Source organism: Nomascus leucogenys, chromosome 5, assembly GCF_006542625.1.
Source record: "Nomascus leucogenys isolate Asia chromosome 5, Asia_NLE_v1, whole genome shotgun sequence".
Classification (NCBI taxonomy): Eukaryota; Metazoa; Chordata; class Mammalia; order Primates; family Hylobatidae; genus Nomascus; species Nomascus leucogenys.
The window spans coordinates 23,230,347-23,244,542 of NC_044385.1; the positions used below are offsets into that span (position 1 = coordinate 23,230,347).

Consider the following 14,196-nt stretch of genomic DNA (forward strand, 5'->3'; position numbering starts at 1 on the left):
TTTGCTGTTTTTATAGGCATATTTATCTTTTTTTTTTTCTTTTTTTGAGACAGAATCTCGCTCTGGCACCCAGGCTGGAGTCCAATGGTGTGATCTTGGCTCACTGCATCCTCTGCCTCCCAGGTTCAAGCAATTCTCCTGCCTCACCCTCCCGAGTAGTTGGGATTACAGGCACCCACCACCACTGCTGGCCAATTTTTGTATGTTTAGTAGAGACAGGGTTTCACCATGTTGGCCAGGCTGGTCTTGAACTCCTGATCTCAGGTGATCCACCCACCTCGGCCTCCCAAAGTGCTGGGATTACAGGCTTGAGCCACCACACCCGGCCTTGATCATATTTTTATTTGTGATTTTATAATTATTGAGGTTAGTTTTTTTGTTATTTCATATTTGTTTTGCGAATTGCTTGCTTATGGGTTTTTTTCTATTCCGTTTGAGAGGTATTTGCATTTTCCTTATTAGTTGTCGGAGTGTTTTGCATAAAATAATACCTCTTTTTATATGCATTTTAACTGCTTTCCCCATGTTGCCGCTTCTCTTTTAATTTTTGTTTGCACCGTCTTTTGATTAGAGAAGTTTTGCATTTTTATGTAGTCAAATCTATCAGTCTTTTTCCTTTTGGTTTACGCTGGTATGCTTAGAAAGACCTCTCTCACAAGAGTGTGTAAAATAATTACTTACACTTTTTTCTTCTTTATGTTTAACTCTTTAATCCACTTGGAATTTTTTTTTTCTTTTTTTAGGGCATGAGTTGTAAGGCAAAACTTTTTTTTTTTCAAATAGTTGAATGATATACCTTATTTACATTGATTAGAATTACTCCCAAGTAATGCTGATTAATTTTAACGAATACAGAATTTGCTTTTTTTTTTTTTTTTTTTGAGACAGTGTCTCACTCTGTCACCCAGGCTTCAGTGCACTGGCACAATCATGGCTTACCACAGTCTTGACGTCCCAGGTCCAAGCGATCCTCCCACCTCACCCTCACCAGTAGCTGGGATTATAGGTGTGCACCAGCATGCCCAGCTAATTTTTTAATTTTTTTGTAGAGACAGAGTCTCCCTTAGTTGCCCAGGCTAGAATTTGTATCTTAATATCTTATTTATAACAGCATTTCATTGCATTCGTATAAAGCTTTCTACTTAAAAAAAAAAAAAAAAAAGTCCTTTTCTTATTTAAATAATTTTTTTTTTTTTTTTTTTTTTTTTTAAGACAGAGTCTCGTACTGTGGGCCAGGCTGGAGTGTAGTGGCACGATCTTGGCTCACTGCAACCTCCATCTCCCGGGCTCAAGCAATTCTCCTGCCTCAGCCTCCCAAGTAGCTGGGATTATAGGCGTGTTTTCACCACGCCTGGCTAATTTTTGTATTTTTAGTAGAGACGGGGTTTCACCATGTTGGCCAGGCTAGTCTCGAACTCCTGACCTCAGGTAATCCACCCACCTTGGCCTCCCAAAGTACTGGGATTACAGGTGTGAGCCACCGCACCGGGCCTATTTAAATAATTTCCAAAGAAGTATTAAATACTAGCAGAGTCCTGAAGTTACTTGAAGCTATTAGATAACAACTTTCAGTTATAGTGAATTAAGACTACATTCTCAGCTTGTAGTTTATTAGGATTTATACGTCTTTTTTGATACAGGAAATTTATTTGCTCCATCATCCCTCATGAACAGTCTTGGAGAAGTTGTATTTGGTTACATGGTTTGGTCATGTTGACTTTGTGAATTTGTTACTCAGAGTACTTGATTATAGGTTGCTGAAATATTTCCTCCAGCTGAATCTGATATCCCTAAATGGGACCCTTGGGCCTGAGAGAATTTGTATCTCACTCTTATTTATTGCTAGGATAAATATAACTAATTTATTTTGCATTTATTATATATTGTAAATGCAGAAGGACTTTGCAAGTGTTTATTTAATCCTTTAATAACCCTGGGAGATAGACATTACTTATTAAATCTCTGTTTTATAGATAAGGAAGCTGACGTTTAGAGAGGTTAAGTAATAACTGGTTAAGTTGGATTTTGAATCCTAGTTTCTTTGATTCCAGAGTTTGGACTCTTAACCACCATTATCTTTTGCCTGAATATATTTACTTGTTTTGGGTAGTCATTTTTTTAGGATATGGGAGAGAAAATCTTTAAAACATTTTTCCCTCCTTTTACTGAGGTATACTGAAAGCTATTCTGATGATGATTCAAGTATGGAAGACTACCCAGATCCACAGGTAAGCCAAACATGTAGTGGGTCCACTTTGATTTTTTCTTTTTTAGTTGTTATGGTACCTCCTTTGAACAACTCAGTAAGAGTATGGTGACTCATACCTGTAATCCCAGCACTTTGGGAGGCTGAGGCATGCAGATCACTTGAGCCCAGGAGTTTGAGACCAGCATGGGCAACATGGCAAAACCTTGTCTCCATAAAAAGTACAAAAAAATAAGCCGGGCCAACATGGTGAAACATTATCTCTACAAAAAATACAAAAGTTAGCCGGGCATGGTGGCATATACCTGTGGTCCCAGCTACTTGGGGAGCTGAGGTGGGAGAATCAGTTGAGCCCAGGAGGTCAAGGCTGCAGTGAGCTGCAGTGAGCCATGATTGTGCCATTGCACTCCAGCCTGGGTGACAGAGTGAGACCGTATCTTTTTTAAAAAAAGTAAAGCCAGCTGTTGTGGCTCACACCTGTAATCCCAGCACTTTGGAAGGCCAAGGAGGGTGGATCACTTGAGCCCAGGAGTTCGAGACCGGGCTATGAAACATGGCACAACACCATCTCTACCAAAAAACCCCCCAAAATTAGCCAGGTGTAATGGCTTGCACCTGCGGTCCCAGCTACTCAGGAAGCTGAGGTGGGAGGATCACTTGAGCCCAGGTTGCAGAGGTTGCAGTGAGCTGCACCACTACACTCCAGCCTGAGCAACAAAACCAGATCCTGTCTCCAAAAAAATAAATAAATAAAAATCAGTAAGGAATAGAATAAAAGGCCAGGGGCTATGGCTCACATCTGTAATCCCAGCACTTTGGGAGGCTGAGGCAGGAAGCTCACTTGAAGCCAGGAGTTCAAGACCAGCCTGGGCAACATAGCAAGACTCTGTCTCTACAAAAAACAAAAATTAGCTGGATCTGGTGGCATACACCCATAGTCCTAGCTACTCAGGAGGCTGAGGCTGGAGGATCGCTTGAGCCCAGGAGTTTGAGGCTGCGGTGAGCTATGATTGTGTCATTCCACTTCAGCCTGGGTGACAGACCTTATTGCAAAAGAGAGAGAGAGAAGAGAAGGAAAGAGGGAAAGGAAAAAAAGGGTTAAGGCTGAAGGGAGGGAGAGAGGAAGGACGGGGAATAGAATAAGAGACTTTGGACATCTTCATCAATAAATAATTGAACACTTTCTGTGTTCAGTGTTGGTGATGGATTAACCATCCTTCCAGTATTTATGTTTATAAGTCAGTTATACAAGGAAAAAGAAGGGAAGAGAATAGCTAGAAATAAGGGCAGACAAGAATAGGGTAATTAATAGTAAAAATGGAAAAAGGGATATACTTTTTGTCAAGGAGATGGCATTAGTAATGAAAAGGCTTGATTAAAGGAGAATATGGAGATAATATAGTCAGCCCTCACTATCCATGGGGGATTGGCCCCAGAGCCCCACATGAATATCTGCAAATGCTCAAGTTCCTTATGTAAAATGGCATCATGTTTGCATATAACCTTATATACATCCTCTTGTATACTTTAAATTATCTCTGGATTACTTGTAATACTTAATACAATGTAAATAAGATGTAAATAGTTTTTACACTATATTTCTTTCTTTTCTTTTTTTTTTTTTTTTTTTTTTTTGAGAGGGAGTCTCACTCTGTTGCCCAGGCTGAAGTGCAGTGGTGTGATCACCCAGGCTGGAGTGCAGTGGTGCAATCTCAGCTCACTGCAACCTCCACCTCCCCAGCTCAAGCGATTCTCCTGCCTCAGCCTCCTGAGTAGCTGGGCTCACTGCAACCTCTGCCTCCCAAGTTCAAGCGATTCTTGTGCCTCAGCCTCCTGAGTAGCTGAGATTACAGGCGTGCGCCACCACACCTGGCTCATTTTTGGTATTTTTTAGTAGAGATGTGGTTTCACCATGTTGGCCAGGCTGGTCTTGAACTCCTGGCCTTGAGTGATCCACCCACCTTGGCCTCCCAAAGTGCTGGGATTACAGACATGAGCCACCATGCCCAGCCTACACTGTATTTCTTAAAATTTGTATTATTTTTATTGGTGTATTGTGTTTTTTAATTGCTTTTTATTTCCCAAATATTTTCGATTAAGGTTCATTGAATCCCTGGATGCAGAACCCTTGGATATAGAGGGCCAACTGTTTGTCAAATTATTTATAATTTACTTTTTATTTTTTTCCCTTGGTATATAGGTTTTGAATTTATTATCAAAATATTTGATCCAGTTTTCACGGGGATAGGGTCTCACTCTGTCACCCAGGCTGGAGTACAGTGGCATGGTCCTAGCTCACTGCAACCTCAAACTCTTGGGCTCAAGTTGTCCTCCTACCTTAGCCTCCCAAGTAGCTAGGATAACAGGCATGTGCCACCATGCCTGGGTAAATTTTAAATTTTTTGTAGAGACAGGGTCTCGCTGTGTTGCCCAGGATGGTCTCGAACTCTAGGCCTCAAGCAGTTCTCCCAGTTTGGCCTCCCAAAGCATTGAGATTACAGGGGGTGAGCCACCACGCCCAGCCCCAGTTTTGATTTGATGGAATAACAGTGACTCTCACTGGCAACCAGCTCGTTTTCATACTTCTTTAGTGTATTTTTTTTTAGAAGCAACCATACTTACATTATTTTATTAAACCACCAATTATGAATTGGTTTTCCATTGGAATGGAGTGAAGTCTTTTTTTTTTTTTTTGAGACGGAGTCCCGCTCTGTCGCCCAGGCTGGAGTGCAGTGGCGCGATCTCGGCTCACTGTAAGCTCCGCCTCCCGGGTTCACGCCATTCTCCTGCCTTAGCCTCCCGAGTAGCTGGGACTACAGGCGCCCGCCATCACGCCCGGCTAATTTTTTGTATTTTTAGTAGAGACGGGGTTTCACCGTGTTAGCCAGGATGGTCTTGATCTCCTGACCTCGTGATCTGCCCACCTCGGCCTCCCAAAGTGCTGGGATTACAGGTGTGAGCCACTGTGCCTGGCCGAGTGAAGTCTCTTTGAATAGTAAATGCTTGTTTGTGAGTCATCTTATTGTGAACACCCATATATTCTTTTCTTTTCTTTTTTTTTTTTTTTTTTTTGAGACGGAGTCTCACTCTGTCACCCAGGCTGGAGTGCAGTGGTGTGATCTGGGCTGACTGTAACTTCTGCCTGTTGGGTTCAAGTGATTCTCCTGCCTCAGCCTCCCAAGTAGCTGGGATTACAGGTGCCTACCACTGCGCCCAGCTAATTTTCGTAGTTTTAATAGAGACGGTGTTACACCATATTGGCTAGGCTGGTCTTGAACTACTGACCTCAAGTGATCTGCCCACCTCGGCCTCCCAAAGTGCTGGGATTACAGGCATGAGCCACTGTGCCCAGCCTAACACCTATATATTCTGATTATAAATGTTCTGAGAGAAATTGTTAAAAAACAAAATATAGAAAACTTATTACTATAGGCAATACAACTTTTATGAGTACCTGTTGAGTAATTTATGCTACAATTTTGTTTTATCTTTCTGCCAGTCAGCAAATCACATGAACAGTTCCCTGCTGTCTTTATATCGGAAAGGAAATCCTGATTCTGTTTCAAATACTCCTGAGATGGAGCAAAGAGAAACCATCTCTTCAACACCACGGATAAGTTCCAAAACAGCCTCCATTCCCTTGAAGACTCCTGCCAAAGATTCTGAGGGAGGATGGTTTATTGACAAAACCCCAGGTGGAAAGAAAGACAGTTTTTTCTTGGACCTGTCAGATGAGAAAAGTAATCCTAAGAAGCCAATAACTGAGATACAGGTATTTTTGTAATGAAATTTTAGCCCCATATCATCGAAGTACATTTCAACCTTTTAGTTGAATATAATATCAAGCAGATACTTGTGTTTTGTGGAAGACATAGGAACTTTGAAATATATGGAGAATTTGATCACATTGCACTACTTGCCATTCTTTCTATCCTAGTCTAAGCCTTTTCTTGTTCTTGACTTAATTATTGAAACAGGCTTCCAGCTGGAGTCTGTGTCCTTTCTTGTTCCCCTAGTTTATTCTTTATGCAGAGATAGCTTTTTTTTTTGAGACTGGGTCTGGCTCTGTCACTGAGGCTGGAGTGCAGTGGTGCGATCTTGGCTCACTGCAACCTCTGGCTTCCAGGCTCAAGCCATCCCCCACCTCAGCCTCCCGTGTAACTAAGACTACAGGCATGCACCACCACACCTAGCTTTTATATCTTTTCTAGAGATGGAGTTTTGCCATGTTGCCCAGGCTGGTCTTGAACTCTTGGGGTCAAGCGATCCACCCGCCTCGGACTCCCAAAGTTCTGGGATTGTAGGCGTGAGCCACTACATATTATCATTCTTCTATTTAAAACCCTCTACTGGCTTCATTCAGTTTCAAATCCAAAGGCCTGTGACAGCCGCTAAAGTCCTTTATGATTTGGCTGCCTGACTTTCTCTTCAGTTTTATCTCCTACCAGCCCTGTTAGGTATGTGAATCTGTTTCCTCAGCTGTAAATTTTACAAACTCTAAGTACAAATCAGGTGTTTCCCATGAAAATTTAGCATCCAAATTGAGATGTGCTATTAACTTAAAGTGTACATTAGACTTTGAAGACTCACTAAAAAAATAGGATGTAAAACATCTCATTAATAATTTTTTATATTGACTCTGTTGAAATAATATTTTGGATATACTGGGTTAAGTAAAATAGATTATTAAATGAATTTCATATGTGGCTCACATATTCCTCATGGACAATGATGCTCCAACTGGTTTCTAAGAACTAAGCCCTTTGATTTGGCAGAACCTTCCCCTTTTGATTTATTAATAGGCCTTTCCAAATCTCTTTGCTTTAATTATCCATATCATCCATCTATAGAGAACATTGTTATGGTTGGCAAGAACTCAAGTCTTAATGCTGAAATACATTTTGGTTTGAGACAGGGTCTGCCTTGTCACCCAGGCTGACATGGTGGAGTGGCATGATCACGGCTCACTATAACCTCCACCTCCTGGGCATAAGCCATCCTCCCACCTCAGCCTTCCAAGTAGCTGGGACTACAGGTGCCCACCACCACACCTGGCTAAGTTTTGTATTTTTTGTAGAGATGGCGTTTGGTCATGTTGCTCAGGCTGGTCTTGAACTCCTGAGCTCAAGTCTTCCACCCACCTCAGCCTGAATCATACTTAAAAAAAAATTTTTTTGGCTGGGCGCAGTGGCTCACACCTGTATTCCCAGCACTTTGGGAGACCGAGGTGGGCAGATCATGAGGTCAGGAGATTGAAACCATCCTGGCTAACATGGTGAAACCCCGTGTCTACTAAAAATACAAAAAGTTAGCCAGGCGTCGTGGCGGGCGCCTTTAGTCTCAGCTACTTACGAGGCTGAGGCAGGAGAATGATGTGAACCCAGCAGGCAGAGCTTGCAGTGCGCTGAGATCGTGCCACTGCACTCCATCCTGGGTGACAGAGCGAGACTCCATCTCAAAAAAAAAATTTTTTTAAGAGTTGGAATATTGCTACATCACCCAGGCTGGAGTGCAGTCACTTTTCACAGGCATGATCACAGAACACTATAGCCTCGAAACCCTGAGCTCAAGTGGTCCTTCTGCCTCTCAAGTAGCTGGGACTACAAGTGTGTCCCAGTGTGCTTGGCTGAATTATACTTTGTTGACTGTCAAAGCAGTTCTATAGTCATATTTAATTTAGTGAATCATCAGCTGTCAGATGAAGACAACTATGTAGAAGACTCAGTGAGAAATAAAAGGCAAGGATCAGTGTCCTTAATCAAGGAGCTCACAATTCAGTGAGAGAGACAGAGATAAGTGAATCACTCATACAAGGCAGATTATTCCAACTGATAATAGTTGCAAATGCAGTGTCCTTGGAATGTGAGGACAAGATTAAATCTAACTGAAAGAGGGCCATGCAGGGCGGCTCACACCTGTAATCCCAGCACTTTGGGAGGCTGAGGTGGGCAGATCACCTGAGGTCAGGAATTCGTTACCAGCCTGGCCAACATGGCGAAACCCCGTCTCTACTGATAATATAAAAATTAGCTGGGCATGGTGGTGGGCTACTTGGGAGGCTGAGGCAGGAGAATTGTTTGAACCTAGGAGGTGGAGGTTGCAGTGAGCTGAGTTCGCGCTGTTGCACTCCAGCCTGGGTGACAAGAGCGAAACTCTGTCTCAAAACAAAAACAAAAAAAAAAACTCTAACTGAAAGAATCTGGAAAAGAAGCGGCATTCAAATGTTAATATTTCTTTTTTCTTTTTTCCCCATATGGGATGCTTCACAAATTTCCATGTTATCCTTGCACAGGGGCCATGCTAATCTTTGTATCATTCCAATTTTAGTATATGTGCTGCCGAGGCCAGCACCAAATGTTAAGATTTAAACTGAGCTTTAAGGGAGTGAGGAGAAGGACATTCCCAATAGACAGCATCTTTGAGCAAAGAGGCTGGGAATAGTTAACAGAGGTGAAAGTGCTAGGGCAGGAATGAATTTTCTTTACAATACCCCTCTTTAAAAAGTAAGATAATTATTGGCATAGAATTTTAAGCATGGCATATTTAAATTTATTTTCTTTTGAGGGTTCAAAAGATTCTTCTCTTTTGGAGAGTGATATAAAATGGAAAGGCAAGCTAAAGAATAAAGGAAACAAAAGGAAGAAAGATCTTCAGGAAGTAGATGGAGAAATTGAAGCTGTCCTGCAAAAGAAAGGTAAAGTGTGAGTCTTGTTGGTGGCAGTGGTCATGTTTGCAGTGAGAGAAGCATCATTCTGTTCCAAGCTATTTTGCTTGAGGGACCTTCTATGTGCAGAAATGTTTACCAGAAAATATTTCTATATTTAATGGACCTTTGTTTACTTAAAGACTATTCATTATAGTTATGAGTTACTACTGAATCATTAATCTTTTCATCTCCTCATTTTTGTTTACCAGCTAAAGCCAGGGAGTTAGAATTCCAGATCTCCGGCGTGAAGTTTGAAGATGTGGGAGGCAATGATATGACATTAAAAGTTAGTGCAAATTCTGAATTTTACCTCAAATGGATATATTACTAATCAGTTATGAAAAAAAAAAAGCCTGCCTCTTTGTTTCTAATATGATCTGGGTGTAGAAAAGGAAACTGGAAAGGTTGAGAAGGGCAAACCTGACCTGTACCCTTTTGGGCATTGCAGGAGAAAAGATGCATACTATTTTGAACTTTTCTATTATTTTAATTATAGTATATATAAGATCCATGCTTTATAAGTAATATTGTCTTAACAGTACTAATAGTAATGGTAACTTTATTTTTATTTATTTTTTATTTTATTTTATTTATTTATTTATTTTGAGAAGGAGTGTAGCTCTGTCGCCAGGCTGGAGTGCAGTGGCGCGATCTCGGCTCACTGCAACCTCTGCCTCCCAGGTTCAAGCGATTCTTCTGCCTCAGCCACCCGAGTAGCTGGGATTACAGGCACGTGCTACCATGCCCAGCTAATTTTTGGATTTTTAGTAGAGACAGGGCTTCACCATGTTGGCCAGGATGGTCTTGATCTCCTGACTTCGTGATCTGCCCACCTCAGCCTCCGAAAGTGCTGGAATTACGGGCGTGAGCCACCATGCCCGGCCGTAATGGTAACTTTATTTTTAATGCTTACTCTTTTTCATCTGCCATGCTAGTTAACTTTGTATTACATCCTCAAGGTACATAATGTTACAGCTTAGGAAATAGCTCCTCAGAGAGGTTATTGCTGAAATCACGCAGTAGGTACCAGAGCCAGGATTCAAAGTCTGATCTAAGTCTAAGGTGTATATTCTACCTATCTACTCCGTTTCGCTGCTCTGAAAAATAGGACATTTCATTCTACTTTGATTCTTCTGTCTTGAAAGACATCTTTGTGCTTATCCTCTGCTAGGAGGTCTGCAAGATGCTCATACACATGCGTCATCCAGAGGTGTACCACCACCTGGGCGTCGTGCCCCCTCGTGGAGTTCTCCTTCATGGACCACCAGGCTGTGGGAAGACATTACTTGCAAATGCAATTGCTGGGGTGAGGCTTGCTGACATTTGTTTGCTTTTGCTGTTTTTGATGTTATTATTTGTTTTTGTTTTTTCTCTTTGGTCAACTTAAACCAGACATGGCATTCTTCAGGAAGAGAACATAGTCATTGGAACTGATCCCTTTGTTATCATGCTGGTATTATTTGTGATATTTATTCATTTAGTTTATTTATTGTTTCTCACGAGCAACTTGAGGGATTTTTTTTTTAAATGTATGTAATGGTTTATATGGCAAGAGTTAGATAAAAAGTAAAATAATACAGTTTTTTTTTTGGAGACAGAGTCTCACTCTGTTGCCCAGGCTGGAATGCAGTGGCGTGATATTGGCTCACTGCAACCTCCGCCTCCTGGGTTCAAGCAATTCTCCTTCCTCAGCCTCCCCAGTAGCTGGGACTACAGGCACACGCCACCACGCCACCATGCCAGGCTAATTTTTTGTGTTATAGTAGAGACAGGGTTTCACCCTGTTGCCCAGGCTGGTCTCGAGCTCCTGAGCTCAGGCAATCCGCTCACCTCAGCCTCCCAAAGTGCTAGGATTACAGGTGTGAGCCACCGCACCCGGCCATAATAATACAGTTTAAACAAACCTTTTTATTAACACATAGCTTACATTTTAGTTACTTCACTTTCCCTTTAACCCAATAGTTATTTCATTTTACTTATTTTTTTGAGACAGAGTTTCACTGTCACCCAGGCTGGAGTGCAATGGTGCAATCATGACTCACTACAGCCTCAACTTCCCAGGCTCAAGTGGTCCTCCCACCTCAGCCTCCCAAGTAACTGGAACCACAGACACATACCACCACGCCCAGCTAATGTTTTTGTTTTTTTGTAGAGACGGAATCCCACTATGTTGCCTGGCTGGTCTTAAACTCCTGGCCTCAAGCAGTCCTCCTGTCTCAGTCTTCCAAAGTGCTGGGATTACAGGCATGGGCCACTGCACCTGCCCTTCCAGTGGTTCTAAGGAGCAGTAAAATAAGAAAACTAGGGTTATATTATTTTTCATAGAGCTAAATTTATTCAAAATTTTTATTTAGAGTCATGTTCTTATACTTTTTAGTTTTAAAATAATTCTTTCTAAAATGGTAATAATAGACACTTACTTTGAGAAATTAAAAGTTAGCAATCTTATTTTAACCCTCTCAGATTTTTCAGAAACTGTAGGGGACAATAATGTAAACTATCCGAGTAACTTCGATTAGAAAAATAGCATGCTTGCTGGGCGCAGTGGCTCATGCCTGTAATCCCAGCACTTTGGGAGGCCGAGGCATGTGGATCACCTGAGGTCGGGAGTTCGAGACCAGCCTGACCAACATAGATAAACCCCATCTCTACTAAAAATACAAAATTAGCCAGGCATGGTAGCACATGCCTGCAATCCCAGCTACTTGGGGGCTAAGGCAGGAAAATCGCTTGAACCCAGGAGGCGGAGGTTGCGGTGAGCCAAGATCATGCCATTGTACTCCAGCTTGGGCAACAAGAGCGAGACTCTATCTCAAAAAAAGAAAAAAGAAAAACAGCATGTTATACCTAGTGCTAATACAATAATGTTCTATGAAAGAAAATAATTTGTAAAGGGGGACTTGATTGGTTTGCTTCATTTTTGTTTAATAATTCCATTACATGACGACTGCATCCCAGACTTTGGATTATAGTGTTAAGTACCACAATCCTAGTTCTAATATGAGAGAGACATTAAACAGTCATTCATATAAATAAATGCTGTACATAATAATGACTATAATAAATGGAAAATAAGAAGTGCAAAATGCTATATGGTATGTTAGGATTCCCAAATTAGAGTTGGGTTCAAGGAAGGTATGGTTGAGGAAGTGAAATTTCAAGATAAGCACAAGAATGGGAGAACAGTAGTCTCTCTTCTCTTTTTTTTTTTTTTTTTTTAAACCGATTTTCACACTTGCCCAGGCTGAGTGCAGTGACATGATCACAGCTCACTACAGCCCTGACTTCTCAGGCTCAAATGATCCTCCTGCCTCAGCCTCGCAGGTAACTGGGACTGCAGGCATGCATCAGCATGCCTGGCTAATTTATTATTTTTTGTAGAGGTGGGGTCTCACTGTGTTGCCCAGGCTGGTCTCAAACTCCTCAAGGTGCTGGGATTACAGGCATGGGCCTCCACACCTGGCCTCTTCTTAGAGTCTCCCTCCTCTGACTAGTAACTGGCTACTCTCTGGGTTAGGATTTGGAGAAATACTAGCAGAATGTGTGGGAAACATCTGTGTCACAACCCTTGCTATTTTCTCCTTAGCAGATAGGTAAGAATTGTTTTGATAGGCCAGGAATGGTCACTCCTGTATCCCCAGCACTTTGGGAGGCTGAATTTGGAGGATGGCTTGAGGCCAGGAGTTTGAGACCAGCCTGGGCAACATAGTGAGACACAGTCCCTCCAAAAAAAAAAAAAACACAAAGAATTGCTTTGGCTCAGCCCTAAGTGGGGGTAACATATCTCTTGAGAGTCAAGAACCTTTATTCAGAAAAGATAATAGAATTTCATAGTGACATGTATAAAATAAAAACAAGTTGAAGGTATCCACTTAAATGTGTTTGCATGAAACCATTGATTTTTTTTTTTTTTTGAGACGGAGTTTTGCTCTTGTTGCCCAGGCTGGAGTGCAGTGGCGCGATCTCGGCTCACTACAACCTCCGCCTCCCGGGTTCAAGCAATTCTTCTGCCTCAGCCTTCCTGAGTAGCTGGGATTATAGGCATGCACCACCATGCATGGCTAATTTTTGTATTTTTAGTAAAAATGGGGTTTCTCCATGTTGGTCAGGGTAGTGTCGAACTCCCGACCTCAGGTGATCCGCCCACCTCGGCCTCCCAAATAGTGGGACTATAGGCCTGAGCCACCGTGCCCGGCCAAAACCATTGATTTTCAAATAGTGTTTTTCACTGGGCCAACATAAAAAGATGAAGTTCCTCAGGAAACTAGCTATTTAAAAAATTTGAGGGGACTGGATAAGAAAAAGTAGGGAAATTAAAATTTGAATATTTGGTTATTCTTTTATGTGTCTGCATAGGAACTTGACCTGCCAATTTTGAAAGTGGCTGCTCCAGAGATTGTGTCTGGAGTATCCGGAGAGTCTGAGCAGAAGCTGAGAGAACTATTTGAGCAAGCTGTGGTGAGTCAGTTAATGACTAACGCCAGGGGGTCAGATGCTACCAGCTTATATTAAAGATCCTGCTTTTTCTGATGCTAGTATTTGTTAACCTACTCACTGGCCATTCTTTTATTAATATAAACATGGTAATTTGCTCTGCATGATGGCTAAATATTTAAAGTAGATTTAGTGATACCAGCTGTTGGATAAATAACCCTTTTCATTTGAAATCAACCATAAATATAATTGGTGAGAAATTCTGAGCTGTCATACCCTGTAGTCATATGTTGAAAATATATTATCCTTATGATATTTTCCACTCACTTTTACTTTCCTCAACTTAAGTTTGGCCAAAAAAACTTGTAAGCAACATAAAAATTGTTATTTAGGGTATTATAAAAGCAACCATAAAAATACCAGAATAAATTCTGTCATTCTTTACTAGTAAACTAGGGCAATAATAATACCCAAATCTCATATGGCTATTGAGAGTATTAAATGAGAGAATTCTTATAAAACCTTCGATATGGTGCCTTGCACACAGCACAAGCCCTATAAATATTAGCTGTAAGATTATTCACACTTGTATAGGCCGGGCGTGGTGGCTCACGCTTGTAATCCCAGCACTTTGGGAGGCCGAGGCGGGCGGATCACGAGGTCAGGAGATCGAGACCACGGTGAAACCCCGTCTCTACTAAAAATACAAAAAAATTAGCCAGGTGTGGTGGCGGGCGCCTGTAGTCCCAGCTACTCGGAGAGGCTGAGGCAGGAGAATGGCGTGAACCCGGGAGGCGGAGCTTGCAGTGAGCCGAGATTGCGCCACTGCACTCCAGCCTGGGCGACAGAG

General features: G+C 41.8%; 1 protein-coding gene and 1 non-coding gene across 3 annotated transcripts in view; one reads left to right on the forward strand and one right to left on the reverse strand.

Moving 5' to 3' along the window:
• Positions 1 to 14,196, forward strand: part of NVL (nuclear VCP like) — a 100,911-nt gene that overhangs the window by 13,418 nt on the left and 73,297 nt on the right. For both annotated transcript variants that reach the window (XM_003275069.2, XM_030812818.1), the window contains exons 5-10: positions 2,171 to 2,228; positions 5,706 to 5,978; positions 8,771 to 8,900; positions 9,122 to 9,198; positions 10,084 to 10,218; positions 13,269 to 13,370. In XM_003275069.2, coding sequence (XP_003275117.1) covers positions 2,171 to 2,228; positions 5,706 to 5,978; positions 8,771 to 8,900; positions 9,122 to 9,198; positions 10,084 to 10,218; positions 13,269 to 13,370 — 775 coding nt within the window. The remainder of the gene's footprint in view (positions 1 to 2,170; positions 2,229 to 5,705; positions 5,979 to 8,770; positions 8,901 to 9,121; positions 9,199 to 10,083; positions 10,219 to 13,268; positions 13,371 to 14,196) is intronic.
• Positions 8,454 to 8,557, reverse strand: LOC115835263. Its single transcript, XR_004030255.1, has one exon. It is a non-coding gene; the product is annotated as a U6 spliceosomal RNA (small nuclear RNA).